Source organism: Trichomycterus rosablanca, chromosome 25 (genome assembly GCF_030014385.1).
Source record: "Trichomycterus rosablanca isolate fTriRos1 chromosome 25, fTriRos1.hap1, whole genome shotgun sequence".
NCBI classification, from domain to species: Eukaryota; Metazoa; Chordata; class Actinopteri; order Siluriformes; family Trichomycteridae; genus Trichomycterus; species Trichomycterus rosablanca.
In genome coordinates this window covers 17,295,504-17,311,679 of record NC_086012.1, presented here as the reverse complement: position 1 = coordinate 17,311,679, position 16,176 = coordinate 17,295,504, and the positions used below count along the sequence as shown (strand labels likewise).

The following is a 16,176-nucleotide window of genomic DNA, read 5'->3' as shown; positions in this document are numbered from 1 at the left end:
GCTGCAGCACAGTGGCCAAGATCATCCAGCGTTTTAAAAGAGCAGGGTCCACTCAGAACAGACCTCGCGTTGGTCGTCCAAAGAAGCTGAGTGCACATGCTCAGCGTCACATCCAACTGCTGTTTTTTAAAGATAGGCGCAGGAGTGCTGTCAGCATTGCTGCAGAGATTGAAAAGGTGGGGGGTCAGCCGGTCAGTGCTCAGACCATACGCCGCACACTACATCAAATTGGTCTGCATGGCTGTCACCCCAGAAGGAAGCCTCTTCTGAAGTCTCTACACAAGAAAGCCCGCAAACAGTTTTCTGAAGACATGTCAACAAAGGACATGGATTACTGGAACCATGTCCTATGGTCTGATGAGACCAAGATTAATTTGTTTGGTTCAGATGGTCTCAAGCATGTGTGGCGGCAATCAGGTGAGGAGTACAAAGATAAGTGTGTCATGCCTACAGTCAAGCATGGTGGTGGGAATGCCATGGTCTGGGGCTGCATGAGTGCAGCAGGTGTTGGGGAGTTACATTTCATTGAGGGACACATGAACTCCAATATGTACTGTGAAATACTAAGCAGAGCATGATCCCCTCCCTCCGGAAACTGGGTCGCAGGGCAGTGTTCCAGCATGATAATGACCCCAAACACACCTCTAAGACGACCACTGCTTTATTGAAGAGGCTGAGGGTAAAGGTGATGGACTGGCCAAGCATGTCTCCAGACCTAAACCCAATAGAACATCTTTGGGGCATCCTCAAGCGGAAGGTGGAGGAGCACAAAGTCTCGAATATCCGCCAGCTCCGTGATGTCGTCATGGAGGAGTGGAAAAGCATTCCAGTGGCAACCTGTGAAGCTCTGGTAAACTCCATGCCCAGGAGAGTTAAGGCAGTTCTGGGAAATAATGGTGGCCACACAAAATATTGACACTTCAGGAACTTTCACTAAGGGGTGTACTCACTTTTGTTGCCGGTGGTTTAGACATTAATGGCTGTATATCGAGTTATTTTGAGGGAAGAATAAATTTACACTGTTATATAAGCTGCACACAGACTACTTTTCATTGTGTCAAAGTGTCATTTTGTCAGTGTTGTCCCATGAAAAGATATACTTAAATATCTGCAGAAATGTGAGGGGTGTACTCACTTTTGTGATACACAGTGTATCACAGAAGTGAGTACACCCCTCACATTTCAAGCAGTGGTCGTCTTAGAGGTGTGTTTGGGGTCATTATCATGCTGGAACACTGCCCTGCGACCCAGTTTCCGGAGGGAGGGGATCATGCTCTGCTTCAGTATTTCACAGTACATATTGGAGTTCATGTGTCCCTCAATGAAATGTAACTCCCCAACACCTGCTGCACTCATGCAGCCCCAGACCATGGCATTCCCACCACCATGCTTGACTGTAGGCATGACACACTTATCTTTGTACTCCTCACCTGATTGCCGCCACACATGCTTGAGACCATCTGAACCAAACAAATTAATCTTGGTCTCATCAGACCATAGGACATGGTTCCAGTAATCCATGTCCTTTGTTGACATGTCTTCAGCAAACTGTTTGTGGGCTTTCTTGTGTAGAGACTTCAGAAGAGGCTTCCTTCTGGGGTGACAGCCATGCAGACCAATTTGATGTAGTGTGCGGCGTATGGTCTGAGCACTGACAGGCTGACCCCCCACCTTTTCAATCTCTGCAGCAATGCTGACAGCACTCCTGCACCTATCTTTCAAAGACAGCAGTTGGATGTGACGCTGAGCACGTGCACTCAGCTTCTTTGGACGACCAACACGAGGTCTGTTCTGAGTGGACCCTGCTCTTTTAAAACGCTGGATGATCTTGGCCACTGTGCTGCAGCTCAGTTTCAGGGTGTTGGCAATCTTCTTGTAGCCTTGGCCATCTTCATGTAGCGCAACAATTCGTCTTTTAAGATCCTCAGAGAGTTCTTTGCCATGAGGTGCCATGTTGGAACTTTCAGTGACCAGTATAAGAGAGTGTGAGAGCTGTACTACTAAATTGAACACACCTGCTCCCTATGCACACCTGAGACCTAGTAACACTAACGAGTCACATGACATTTTGGAGGGAAAATGACAAGCAGTGCTCAATTTGGACATTTAGGGGTGTAGTCTCTTAGGGGTGTACTCACTTTTGTTGCCGGTGGTTTAGACATTAATGGCTGTATATTGAGTTATTTTGAGGGAAGAATAAATTTACACTGTTATATAAGCTGCACACAGACTACTTTTCATTGTGTCAAAGTGTCATTTTGTCAGTGTTGTCCCATGAAAAGATATACTTAAATATCTGCAGAAATGTGAGGGGTGTACTCACTTTTGTGATACACTGTATATCACAAAAGTGAGTACACCCCTCACATTTCTGCAAATATTTCATTATATCTTTTCATGGGACAACACTATAGACATGAAACTTGGATATAACTTAGAGTAGTCAGTGTACAGCTTGTATAGCAGTGTAGATTTACTGTCTTCTGAAAATAACTCAACACACAGCCATTAATGTCTAAATAGCTGGCAACATAAGTGAGTACACCCCACAGTGAACATGTCGAAATTGTGCCCAAATGCGTCGTTGTCCCTCCCTGGTGTCATGTGTCAAGGTCCCAGGTGTAAATGGGGAGCAGGGCTGTTAAATTTGGTGTTTTGGGTACAATTCTCTCATACTGGCCACTGGATATTCAACATGGCACCTCATGGCAAAGAACTCTCTGAGGATGTGAGAAATAGAATTGTTGCTCTCCACAAAGATGGCCTGGGCTATAAGAAGATTGCTAACACCCTGAAACTGAGCTACAGCATGGTGGCCAAGGTCATACAGCGGTTTTCCAGGACAGGTTCCACTCGGAACAGGCTTCGCCAGGGTCGACCAAAGAAGTTGAGTCCACGTGTTCGGCGTCATATCCAGAGGTTGGCTTTAAAAAATAGACACATGAGTGCTGCTAGCATTGCTGCAGAGGTTGAAGACGTGGGAGGTCAGCCTGTCAGTGCTCAGACCATACGCCGCACACTGCATCAACTCGGTCTGCATGGTCGTCATCCCAGAAGGAAGCTGACGCACAAGAAAGCCCGCAAACAGTTTGCTGAAGACAAGCAGTCCAAGAACATGGATTACTGGAATGCCCTGTGGTCTGACGAGACCAAGATAAACTTGTTTGGCTCAGATGGTGTCCAGCATGTGTGGCGGCGCCCTGGTGAGAAGTACCAAGACAACTGTATCTTGCCTACAGTCAAGCATGGTGGTGGTAGCATCATGGTCTTGGGCTGCATGAGTGTTGCTGGCACTGGGGAGCTGCAGTTCATTGAGGGAAACATGAATTCCAACATGTACTGTGACATTCTGAAACAGAGCATGATCCCCTCCCTTCGAAAACTGGGCCTCATGGCAGTTTTCCAACAGGATAACGACCCCAAACACAACCTCCAAGATGACAACTGCCTTGCTGAGGAAGCTGAAGGTAAAGGTGATGGACTAAACCCAATTGAGCACCTGTGGCGCATCCTCAAGTGGAAGGTGGAGGAGTTCAAGGTGTCTAACATCCACCAGCTCCGTGATGTCATCATGGAGGAGTGGAAGAGGATTCCAGTAGCAACCTGTGCAGCTCTGGTGAATTCCATGCCCAGGAGGGTTAAGGCAGTGCTGGATAATAATGGTGGGCACACAAAATATTGACACTTTGGGCACAATTTGGACATGTTCACTGTGGGGTGTACTCACTTATGTTGCCAGCCATTTAGACATTAATGGCTGTGTGTTGAGTTATTTTCAGAAGACAGTAAATCTACACTGCAATACAAGTTGTACACTGACTACTCTAAGTTATATCCAAGTTTCATGTCTATAGTGTTGTCCCATGAAAAGATATAATGAAATATTTGCAGAAATGTGAGGGGTGTACTCACTTTTGTGATACACAGTGTATCACAAAAGTGAGTACACCCCTCATGTTTCTGCAAATATTTTATTATATCTTTTCATGGAACAACACTATAGAAATAAAACTTGGATATAACTTAGAGTAGTCAGTGTACAACTTGTATAGCAGTGTAGATTTACTGTTTTCTGAAAATAACTCAACACACAGCCATTAATGTCTAAATGGCTGGCAACATAAGTGAGTACACCCCACAGTGAACATGTCTAAATTGTGCCCAAAGTGTCAATATTTTGTGTGACCACCATTATTATCCAGCACTGCCTTAACCCTCCTGGGCATAGAATTCACCAGAGCTGCACAGGTTGCTACTGGAATCCTCTTCCACCCCTCCATGATGACATCACGGAGCTGGTGGATGTTAGACACCTTGAACTCCTCCACCTTACACTTGAGGATGTGCCACAGGTGCTCAATTGGGTTTAGTCCATCACCTTTACCTTCAGCTTCCTCAGCAAGGCAGTTGTTATCTTGGAGGTTGTGTTTGGGGTCGTTATCCTGTTGGAAAACTGCCATGAGGCCCAGTTTTCGAAGGGAGGGGATCATTCTCTGTTTCAGAATGTCACAGTACATGTTGGAATTCATGTTTCCCTCAATGAACTGCAGCTCCCCAGTGCCAGCAACACTCATGCAGCCCAAGACCATGATGCTACCACCACCATGCTTGACTGTAGGCAAGATACAGTTGTCTTGGTACTTCTCACTAGGGCGCCGCCACACATGCTGGACACCATCTGAGCCAAACGAGTTTATCTTGGTCTCGTCAGACCACAGGGCATTCCAGTAATCCATGTTCTTGGACTGCTTGTCTTCAGCAAACTGTTTGCTGGCTTTCTTGTGCGTCAGCTTCCCTCTGGGATAAAGACCATGCAGACCGAGTTGATGCAGTGTGCGGCGTATGGTCTGAGCACTGACAGGCTGACCTCCCACGTCTTCAACCTCTGCAGCAATGCTGGCAGCACTCATGTGTCTATTTTTTAAAGCCAACCTCTGGATATGACGCCGAACACGTGGACTCGACTTCTTTGGTCGACCCTGGCGAAGCCTGTTCCGAGTGGAACCTGTCCTGGAAAACCGCTGTATGACCTTGGCCACCATGCTGTAGCTCAGTTTCAGGGTGTTAGCAATCTTCTTATAGCCCAGGCCATCTTTGTGGAGAGCAACAATTCTATTTCTCACATCCTCAGAGAGTTCTTTGCCATGAGGTGCCATGTTGAATATCCAGTGGCCAGTATGAGAGAATTGTACCCAAAACACCAAATTTAACAGCCCTGCTCCCCATTTACACCTGGGACCTTGACACATGACACCAGGGAGGGACAACGACACATTTGGGCACAATTTGGACATGTTCACTGTGGGGTGTACTCACTTATGTTGCCAGCCATTTAGACATTAATGGCTGTGTGTTGAGTTATTTTCAGAAGACAGTAAATCTACACTGCTATACAAGTTGTACACTGACTACTCTAAGTTATATCCAAGTTTCATGTCTATAGTGTTGTCACATGAAAAGATATAATGAAATATTTGCAGAAATGTGAGGGGTGTACTCACTTTTGTGATACACTGTATATGGGCGGCACGGTGGCTAAGTGGGTAGCACTGTCGCCTCACAGCGAAAAGGTCCTGGGTTCGATCCCCGGGTGGGGTGGTCCAGGTCCTTTCTGTGCGGAGTTTGCATGTTCTCCCCGTGTCTGCGTGGGTTTCCTCCGGGTGCTCCGGTTTCCTCCCACAGTCCAAAAACATGCCACTAGGCTAATTGGAGACACTGAATTGTCCCATAGTTACCTAGCCGCTGGGATGCACTGACCAGTGCATTGTAGTGCCAGTCCCAAGCCTGGATAAATAGGGAGGGTTGTGTCAGGAAGGGCATCCGGCGTAAAAACTGTGCCAAATCCCGCCGGCGACCCCTAAAAAGGGAAGAAGCCAGAAATGCCGACCCCGTAACCGAAAAACGGGACAAAAAGGCTGAGGAACAAGAAGATATATATATATATATATATATATATATATATAAAAATGTTCATTCAGGCAGGAAGCTTTTGTTAAAGAGTTATTATAATTTTAATTCATTATAATATAAATTATACTTTATAATTTGGCTCCTGTTACTGTCAGCGAGCGCATTTATTACTTTTTATAAACTAAAGACAACAATCCTACAAGAACTAACTACAGTATTAATACAGTTTAGACACGACACAATGAACCAAAACATTATGACCACCTAATATCCTAATAAGAACCATGGACGCCACAAGACCTCTAAATGTGTCCCATGTTTTTTGGTACCAGGACACCACCAACAAGTTGTTCAGATCCTTCACACTGCACGATGGATCATTTTAAAGTGCATCCTGGTGGCAGCTTCGCTTCACCGGGTAAACAGTGCTGACCACAAGGTCTAAAAAAAAGCAGGATGATGTGGTGGACAGGGGTCAGTCAGCATGGGCACCACGAGCAGCATCCTAAAGTGACCTGCACTATTGTTAGGAAGCAGGTATTGCCAATCATGTTTTAGGAAGGTGATCAATATTAAAGCGAGGCTCTGATCTGTTGTAGTGATGGTTATTATTAATAAACTATTTTTATTTCAATTTCTGGTCACTTTAGCAGCTTTACTCCAGAGTACTGACCAGGAACAGGAAACAGGAAAGAGCCTTCCTCAAGCTGTTGCTGCAAAGTTTCCTTTATATAATTCATCTAATAGACCTCAGTTATATTAAGGTTTTTATCTCATTTTATGTAGTTAAGGAAGGTCATATAACACTGATTATCTCTTCATCACGGTACCTGTTAGTGGGGGGGATATATTAGGCAGCGAGTGAACACTTTATCCTCAAAGTTGATGTTAGAAGCAGGAAAAATGGACGAGCGTGAGGATCTGAGCCAGTTTGACGAGGGCCAGATTGTGATCGCTAGACGACTGGGTCAGAGCATCTTGTGGGGTGTTCCTGGTCTGAAGTGGTCAGTATCTACCAACAATAGTGGTAAACCGGTGACAGGATCATGGGCGACCAAGGCTCATTGATGCACGTGGGGAGTGAAGTCTGGGCCGTGTGGTCCGATCCAACAGACGAGGTACTGTAGCTCAAACTGCTGAAGAAGTTCATGCTGGTTCTGATAGAAAGGAGTCAGGATACACAGAGCATCACAGTTGCAGGGCTGTTTTGGCAGCATAATGGGGACCAACACAATATTAGGAAGGTGGTCATAATGTTAGTCTGAAATCTGAAAGGTCACATCACTGTTAGATCATGAGAACCCATCCGAAATTGCCCTCACGTTTCCAGGAAACGCCGCCCGTATGTTCCCATGGTGCTATTAAGCAATGATGCTGAGTGCAGGTCCATCCAGCAACACAAAAATGTCCCGAGCGTCCATTAGCACTTTATTATCTTGGGTCATCATCAGAAGCAGCTCCAAACTGGTGGAATCTGGACAAAACCAACACGTTTACGACCCCCCCAGATGCCCAGAGTCGTAAAACCAGTTCACGATTCCATTAAGAGCAGATCGAGGCACGATTGGTATAAATAACAGACCTGTGGAGCAGACAGAACACGAGCAGCTCAGCAGGCATCAGGTACCGAGAGGAACACCTAGAACCGTCAGCAGACTCCAGAACCGAGAAACATGGCCTGTTCACCGCTCGCTCTGATGTGCCTGGTAGCCGCCGTGGGCGTCGTATCATGCGGGAGGCCTCACGTGCTCCTGAACTCGGCTCTGGAAAACCCTCAAGCTGGTCCGACCGGAGAAGAGGTACGACACTACGTTAATCTGATTTGTTGGAAATTTGGTGGATGCATTAAATATACGTTAGATTAAAATGAGTCGATTAGTAAATATCTGAATTATTTAGTCGGCCCTGTTGATTAGAAAAAACATTTGAAGTCTTTAGTTTTTGGTGCAGCTAGGAGGCCAATCTTGATCAAACGAATAAATATTGATGTTACTCAGAGTATTTTCCTTATAAACATGCACAAACCTTTATCTACGTTCTTTAAAGCAGCCGTGTTTGATGTACACTTAATGTCAAAAGTACTCGAATCATAATGGACATGAGTTTGGGATTTTACTGATTTTTTGCTACTGTTTTTCTACTGTGACTGAATTACTGGAACTTTATTTACCTCACTCTACAGGGTGTCTGGACACATGAATACATGAATACATGAATAACATCTTCAGTGTGTTCTCCACTATTTGCTATGCAACATGTATGTGTGTGTATTTTAGTAAACATACAGTTAGTTATAGTTATAGACAGTATAGTATAGTATGTGTCCAGACTTTAGGGACACCCTGTATTACAAAACTAAAATAGCAGAGAGTTCCAATATTTTTAGGGGTGGCCAGGGCGGATCATTCTGGTCTGTATACCTGATTCGGCACAGTTTTACTTTCCTGATGCAACCCTTGTTATTTTATCCAGGCTTGGGACCGGCGCTGCTGGCACTTTTCATACAGTCAACAGGTGCCAGTGTTGGTGCCAAAATCCCAGACAGTTTGGGGCTTTTCCACCACAAAATCACAGGTTCTCCGCCAGAAAAATTGGTGCCATTCAGGCCCCATAATCTTGCCGGTCTGGATCCCACAGACCTGTGATACAAGCGGCCAAACAATGGCAGTAATAGATCATCAGTGGTCCGCAAAAGAAACAAACGCATTGATTGCATCTTAACAGATTAAGCAAACAAAGCTCTCGGCTTTCATCGTGCACTTAATCTTATCTTTGTCTTGTGATCATCAATTCCTTCATGTCGCACACAAACGCTGAAAAAAATCGCTTCTGGACAGTCAGATCTCAACATTTGCAAATAAAATCATGTTCATGATGTTTATACAGTGTTATACAATGTCATACAGTGTTATACAGGGACGGTTAAGGTACCGCCAGGTGGCTGCTGTTGGACCCTTGAGTAAGGCCCATAAACCCTCAATATCTCAGACTGTATACTGACACAGTACTGTAGTTCACTTTGGATAAAGGCAGATGATGGAACGCTCACATCCACATCCACAATCATTGGTTGTTCTTAAGAGGTCCGCTAGTTTACAGGAACCCGGATCACCCATCCCTCCACTCCTCCTTAGGACACCCAGGCAACACAAACAATCCATCAAAACTTAACACAAAACAAAACGTGGCAATCTGGTCCCACTGTGGTCTACAAGCTGTAACGTAAGGCCTCCACAAGGGGGCGTTCGTGCACAAGTTCATGTGCCTGATAAAACTTATTAATTCAGCATTGTGTTTCCTCCTGTTCAGGTACCAGACAGACTGACTCTCCAGGAGCTGCAGTGGATGCTCAGTAACGACGAGCTGGTGCCCCCCCAGGTGGACGAGGTGCCTCCCAGACGGATGGAGCTGGTCAGGAGACAGAACACGGTGACGACCAAACCGGTCAACTGTATGAACTACTTCTGGAAGTCCAGGACGGCATGCTGAGCCGGCGAGGGCCGCGGTTCGGAGCCAGACGTGCCACTTACACCGATGATATGCTGCCTACAGTGATTACTGTTCTCTCTTTAACTCTCCGGCTCTGAGCTCGCCGTAATTGTAGACATGATAGACGTATTAATATCAGTATTAGCTCGCTCTGAATTACAAACGCTTTTCAATAAAATGAACATAGCATTGATGTGGTGGTCTGGTGTGGTATGTCTTTTCAAAGAGGAAAACACACACGACAGAGTTATAAAACAGGACAGTCTTAGACCTGGGGCTTGTATATTTACAGCATTATAATTCTATACAGTCACATTTCCAAGAACAAACAATAAAAAAGGAATAAAAACAAAAAAATCATGTTATAAACGTGCCTTCAAGAGCACTCCATTCCACCAAAAGCTTTACAATTCACAAATACAAACATGACATTTATAAACTGCAAGCATCTTGTGGTCTGTTGCTGTAGTTCCTGCTGCAACCACTAGAGGCAGGATTCCACTCCATGCACCTTTAGGTTTAGTAACCAGTGGGACGAATTGGAATGCCAATTGAGAGCCGGGCCTTGTCGGCTAACATCGGTGATTGACAGATTACACAGACATGACCGGCAGTGTCTTAAGGAGGGAGGAAGGAAGGGGTGAAGGTCGAAGCCCTGTGATAAATTGGCACCCTGTTTCTGCCCAGTATGTATTATCAGGTGGAACCGGCTCCGTCGCGACCCTGACCAGAAAAATATATACACAGTATGACCAAAAGTATTTGGACGTCTGACCATGAGCTTGTTGAGACGGCGTATTCAAAATCTAATGGTATTTCCAGCCATAACAAGGTTTCTGACAAGACTTTGGAGCATGTCTGTGGGAATTTGTGCCCATTCTGTCAGAAAGGAAACCAGAACTGAGCTCAACTTTACTTTAAGCTTTTATAGAGCTTTAATATGAATTCAATAATTAGACAGGGCGTCCCAATACTTTTGTCCATATATTGTTTTATATGCAGAATTTACACAATTTAATAACGTTTAATGTTACAATAAAAGTCGCTGTACGAGTTTAAGCACCCAACCAACGTGAGGCACCACTGTGCGAGCGACGGCGGCTTTTCTCCATCACGCTTCATCTCCTCATGAAGTTCTTCTCCAGGGAGGCGGAGGTTCTCTGAATGGAGTGGATGTTCCGCTTCACTCGATCCTCCACGGATGAGGTGGAAGCGCTTTTCAGCTTCATATCGCTGCACACAGAGACGACAGTAATGTTTTTATTAAACGGTTATGTTTATAAAACACCGTAAAGTCTCAAACTGCTTTATAGGCAAAGATGTTAAAAAGAAATGAGAATTCTTTATGGTAAAGCATGTCCATAAACTGTGACCAAACACAGACATAATTGGCTATGTCTTAGGGTGTGGTCAAACAGCCTAGCCATTGGGAGGTCCCAAGTCCGGATAGAAATAAGAGGATGCATCAGGAAAAGCATCAAACACTAGAAATAAACAAATAAACTATATAAGATATATTACAGCTGATCGCTTTGTCCAGGTCACTTGATAGGAGGCAGGAAGAGCCTGGAATACAGGGGGCGCTGATCCATCGCACGGATTCGGCCATTCCTCCCTCAGACGCGGCCAACCACACCTGTGCAGACGTTCGTCAGGTTGACACCGACACCGAGATTCGAACCCGGATCTCAGCAGTGGTGGGCTCGCCTAATAGACCACGATGCCATTCGAGCCCCCCTAATAATATTTATATGTAAGTCACATTAAGGGGCAAGCTGCAGCCTAGTGGTTAAGGCACTGGACTAGTAAGCCAGAGGTCGCTGGTTCAAGCCGGGCTGACACTGTTGGGCCCTTGAGCAAGGCCCTTAACACAGACCAACTCCACGTTAACCCCTTCAGTCCCCACGTCCACTGGAACGGACATGACACAATTACAGTAAAGTCATGAGCGGTCATCTGGACTGAGAGAGCTTCAGGCATCTGACAAGACAAGCGTGGCTGTGAAACTGGACTGATATAGATTATTTATGTCATGACTTTTGACCTTATGGTCAGAATGACCACTCACTGTATGAACGAGGCCTGACTTCTGTGTTTGTTTGCGCTCTCTCTCTCTTTCTCCTGCTCGTCTTGTTGTTTGTATCTCTTCACGTTGCTCGCTCGCTCCTCCTCTCTCTCCTGCGCGAAACCCAGCATCTCCTTCCTCCTCTTCTCCAGCTCATCGGCCGAGAGGCGCCTGAAGGAGACGTGAGTAATGGGACACCCCGTCGGATTAGTGAATTCATGTGTTTCAGCCATAATAACTTACTAAATCAGTTTTGTGAAGGAAATATGCTTCCAACTTTGTAGCAGCAGTTTAGGGAAGGTCTTTTCTACCTCTGTGCACAAAGCGAGCTCTATAAAGACATGAAGAAAAGCTCCAGTGTCCTGCACAGAGCCCCGACCTCAGCCCCACTCAACATCTCTTGAATGAACTTATCAATATCAATGCCCAGCCACACAAGTGTGGTCATCTTTTGGCTAAATAGGCACAAATTCCCACAGACATACTTTAAAGTCTTGTGAGAAGCCTTCTCAGAAGAGCGGAGTGGCTGTTTTTCTACAAGACGTCCGACAAGCTCTCAGTCCGGTGTACACATACAGTATTAAAACACTTCAGCTGCGTACTTGCTGTAGTTGGCGCTCTGTGGTCGGCGGTAGCGGTCCTTGGATCTAGACGGACTCGGAGATTTGGGTTTGTGCTTCCTGTCCGAATCGCCGTTCCTCTGATCCTCTCTAGAACTCAGAGGAGAGCGACTCCTGTCCCGTCTGTGGTTCGACTCCGACGAATGATGAGATTTGCTCGATGGTAACTGCAATAAGTCAAATAGCTCTTAAGATATAAAAAAAAAAAATAATAATAATAATAATAATGCAGAAACGTGAGCTCCTGGCTCAAAAAGAAGCTGCGACCACCTACCAGCAGTCCGTAACCCGCTTTTCGATGAGAATGAGAGTTTGTGGCGTGTCCGTTTTGTTCCTTTGATCTGCTAGAAAAGGGTGATTATGGGGATTAAAAAACATTCATCAATAAACTATATTAATGTAGAGAATTGTGCCTGCCTCACCCAGTGCTTCCCAGTGGAATCAGACTCTAACTATAATTTAGTATAACCTATAAGTACTATAATTTACTCAATTTTGTTAAGTCTGTTTTCAACTGATGATCAAATAAATGATGATTTACTTTCATACAGTGTTAAATAAAACTAAACAGCATTAAATTGTTTATTTACATTTTACATTCATGGCATTTTGCAAACACTGTTAACCAAAGCGACATGCAATGATGACTGAATACAACTGAGCAATTGAGTGAATTGCTCAGGGCAACAACAGTGGCGCTTGAACTGGCAACCTTCTGATTACGAGTCCAGTATCTAAACTGGGCGTTCTGCACGGGCGCCTCTATCTGCTAATCAGGGTCCTTACACAGCGTTTGAAGAGCCCACCCACATAGTCCGGTCTTCCCGCCCTAGCAGAAACGAGTCTGCTGCAGGCACTGCCAATTATGCCCGCTAGATGGCGCCCAGCCGACCGGTGGCAACACCGAGTTGTGTTTAATCCTCCCGTCATATATATATACTGTTTATTATGAAGTATGTAAAACTTCTAATTAATCTACAACCCTATTACCTGTGTTTCCTGTCTTCATCCTCCGAGCTGGAGCTCCTGCGCCTGTGCTTCTTCTCTTTTCTTCTTTCCTTCTCCTCTCTCCTCTCCTTCTTGTCCTTCTTACTTTTCTTCTTTTTCTCTTTTTTTAGATTTTCTTGCAACTAAATCAATCAAAAAAGGGGGACAGACGGACCGACACGACACTTAATATTCATTTTTATTCATTTTCAAATCCTTTCATTCTTATATTGTTCATGTAAACCTGACATTGTTATGGATAACTCACCATTTTGCGAATCTCCTTCATTTTGACAGGATTGGTAAGGACGCTCTTCTTCTTCTCCTCCTCGCGTTTACTGAACAGAGGAAGAGGAACAGTTACATACTTACAAGCCTTTAGCACAAACACACGTTTTCATAAAATGATTTCATCTTCACCCTCCTATTCTAGTTGTTTCCGCGGTTGTTTTAAGCGGTATACCCTGCAGACTAGCATGTGCACTCATCAACACACACACGTCTCACAGAGAAAAAGACAGCATTTTTAGGGACGCTCAAACGGGCACCTCGATGTGCCAGCAGAGGTCGCATGTGCAGCAGTGAGGAACCCGGTGAACCTCCCAGCTTCCCTGCTTCCCTGTCAGACACGGCCAATTGTGTCTGTTGGACGGCCCGCCGTGTCAACAGCACAGCTGAGATTCAAGCACGTTAGACTGCTGAACCACTCAAGCAGCCTAATTTCTAAAGACTATAAAATTTAAAAGGTTTATGTTATATTATTATCAAAAATTAACCAAATTAACTGATTTAATAAAGAAAATGCTTGTAAACAGATGCTAGACACTTCTCAGTACCTAAATGTTCACAAATATACCATAATGACTGTGATTGTATGTAGATATAGGAGATTCTGCCCCTATATACTGGGCTGAATTATTGATGGTGAGTAGCAACACACTAACCGGATCTCAAACAGCGGATCCTCTCTGATCTTGGCGGCCAGATCGAGGCTGTTGACAGAGGTGTCCGAGCTGAAGATGGAGCCGGGCAGGAGGCCGGTCTCTGAGGACGGTCCGCTCTCTTGTTCCTCGTACTGCTGTGTGACCTGCTTATCGATGGGACGACCCAGGAGGTACTCCTCACGGGAGATTTGTCCCCCGGGGCCCTGATACATCCAGTCGAGACGCTCATCCTTCCTCCTGAAACACCAAAGCGCAGAGTATCATCAGCACTACACCGTCAGAAACACTCTCTCAGTAAGCATGTCCAGCTAGTCCTATTTACCTATGGTGTATTGGGAAAATAACTGACCCAAACTACACCTACATGCTTTTCTTTTTTATAGACACTACGAACAAAGCTGCAGAAATGTCACATTGCAAGCAACAGCTTCCTAACTAGTTTGCTAATTCATACGATGGCTACAGCACCACCCCAATACTGCTAAATATCATCAACAAACAGCTCTGCGACAATAACAACAGCCCTGTGATTAAAAATAACACCCAACAGACTGCACACACTTTAAAGCACCAGTTTCCTGAGCATATTTGGTGATTTCTTCTCGAGCTCGCTCGTCTCTCAGCTGTTTCTGCAGCTCCTCGATCTTCTTCTGTTCCGCCTCATGTTTCTGTTCGGCTTTCCACACACGCTCGATATTCTTCAGCGTCTGAGGATGCCAGCTTTTCTTCAAGTTCTGAAAAGAAAGGCACAGAAATATAATTACTGATCCGCACGTTTAACCTAAAGTTAAAGTAACAAAATATGTCAAATAAAAAAGGAAAACATTTAAATGACACATAATAAAATGTGTGTTTATTTGATATTGGGTTCCTTGATGTTGGCAAATTTCTATACAGGGTTTTATTATTTTTTACAGATATTTTAAAATGATTGTCATGAACTTAATGCACTTACTTAGGTGTTCCAACACCTCTTAATCTATTCTGAAAAAACAGCAATTCCTTTCCAAAGACCTGATCAATTCTTTATATAAATAAATACATAAAAATATCCACATCTAAAGTTAATTTAAACAGCATAAAATATAACAAAATTTACATATCTATTTATTTTTCATAAATTACATAAATAACTTATTTAAATCAAACTTAATCTGACTTTTAAATTAACTTGAGAACAATAAACACCGTAAACTATATAATTATTAAAAACAATGTAAAATCCACTGAAATTAAACATATTAAAGTTATAATGAAATGAGTACACAAATGTAAATAAACGTTAGCTGTATATGTGATTCCAAATCTTTAAATTATGTAAAATTAAGCGTATAAGAATATTACAATTAAATCGGAAATTACACATAAGGTAATTTAAAGCTCTGGTAAACATTAGGCTAAAATGCTAACAGCTTATGTTCGCGTATAGTACTGTAAGTTATTCGCCATTCTGTACATAATTGTCACTTCGCAAATCTTAATTAAGTGTTTAATATAAGTCTTTATTCGTAATTAAGAGTTTTATATTCTCAGAAGTTCGACATATTTTTGTTTAATCAAATTAGCCACTTAGCTGCTAACCTGCTAACGTAGTCAACTACCCAGCTAAACGTTAATTAAAATTAAAGCTACTTTAATACTTACGAGATCTCCTCCTCCCATGACACTGAATAGTATTTGTAGAAAAATATAATGAAACGTTTATAAATCGCGGTGTTCACATACAAACCACGACGCTTCAGAACGAAACGCTTCTCGGGGAATCGACACAATGATTCAATGATTCGAGTCCTCGATTCAAACGCTCAAGTCACGTGACTGCGAGGACAGACGCATGGTTACGACATTAAAGCAGAAGATGCTTTACAGAAGATGGCAGAAGATGGCAGTAAAGGTTCAGATCTCACCATTGAGTTTTCACATCTGATAATATTTCATATAAAAACATGAAATATTAATAACATTAAACACTTATGTATGGGAGAATGTATGGTGTTATAGGATGTCCCTGCCTTGCGTCCAGTGTAGCCTGATGAAAGTGGTTGATGAAAATGAAATTATGGGTGACAATTACTCTGGACTGCACTTTCAATGCAATATTGACTCAATGTGGAGACCATCGTTTTATGTACATGACATTTCAGACACCTATTTTGTAAAG

General features: G+C 43.8%; 2 protein-coding genes across 3 annotated transcripts; one reads left to right on the top strand and one right to left on the bottom strand.

Moving 5' to 3' along the window:
* Positions 1-7,157: 7,157 nt before the first annotated feature.
* Positions 7,158-9,592, top strand: sst2 (somatostatin 2). Its single transcript, XM_062988136.1, has 2 exons — positions 7,158-7,709; positions 9,220-9,592. Exons 1-2 carry the CDS (start codon positions 7,584-7,586, stop codon positions 9,397-9,399), a joined length of 306 nt encoding a protein of 101 aa, XP_062844206.1. The 5' UTR covers positions 7,158-7,583; the 3' UTR covers positions 9,400-9,592.
* Positions 8,755-15,772, bottom strand: cwc25 (CWC25 spliceosome associated protein homolog). 2 transcript variants are annotated; one of them, XM_062988112.1, is made up of 9 exons: positions 15,660-15,772; positions 14,577-14,749; positions 14,016-14,252; positions 13,340-13,409; positions 13,075-13,214; positions 12,359-12,428; positions 12,067-12,251; positions 11,468-11,635; positions 8,755-10,632 (listed from the first exon to the last, which is right to left on the bottom strand). In XM_062988112.1, the coding sequence occupies exons 1-9, from the start codon at positions 15,675-15,677 to the stop codon at positions 10,518-10,520; spliced, it is 1,176 nt and encodes a 391-aa protein (XP_062844182.1). In that variant the 5' UTR covers positions 15,678-15,772; the 3' UTR covers positions 8,755-10,517. The 2 variants fall into 2 exon arrangements, with proteins under 2 accessions (XP_062844182.1, XP_062844183.1); XM_062988113.1 differs by having other exon boundaries at positions 12,359-12,425.
* Between the last annotated feature and the right edge of the window lie 404 nt (positions 15,773-16,176).

Excerpts from the sequence above, each read along its gene's own strand:
- sst2 (XM_062988136.1), top strand. The coding sequence starts at position 7,584 with ATGGCCTGTTCACCGCTCGCTCTGATGTGCCTGGTAGCCGCCGTGGGC. Across the intron at positions 7,710-9,219 it reads CTGGTCCGACCGGAGAAGAG|GTACCAGACAGACTGACTCT; the intron begins GTACGACACTAC and ends CCTCCTGTTCAG.
- cwc25 (XM_062988112.1), bottom strand. Across the intron at positions 13,215-13,339 it reads TGAAGGAGATTCGCAAAATG|TTGCAAGAAAATCTAAAAAA; the intron begins GTGAGTTATCCA and ends TGATTGATTTAG. Across the intron at positions 11,636-12,066 it reads CAGAGCGCCAACTACAGCAA|GCGCCTCTCGGCCGATGAGC; the intron begins GTACGCAGCTGA and ends CGTCTCCTTCAG.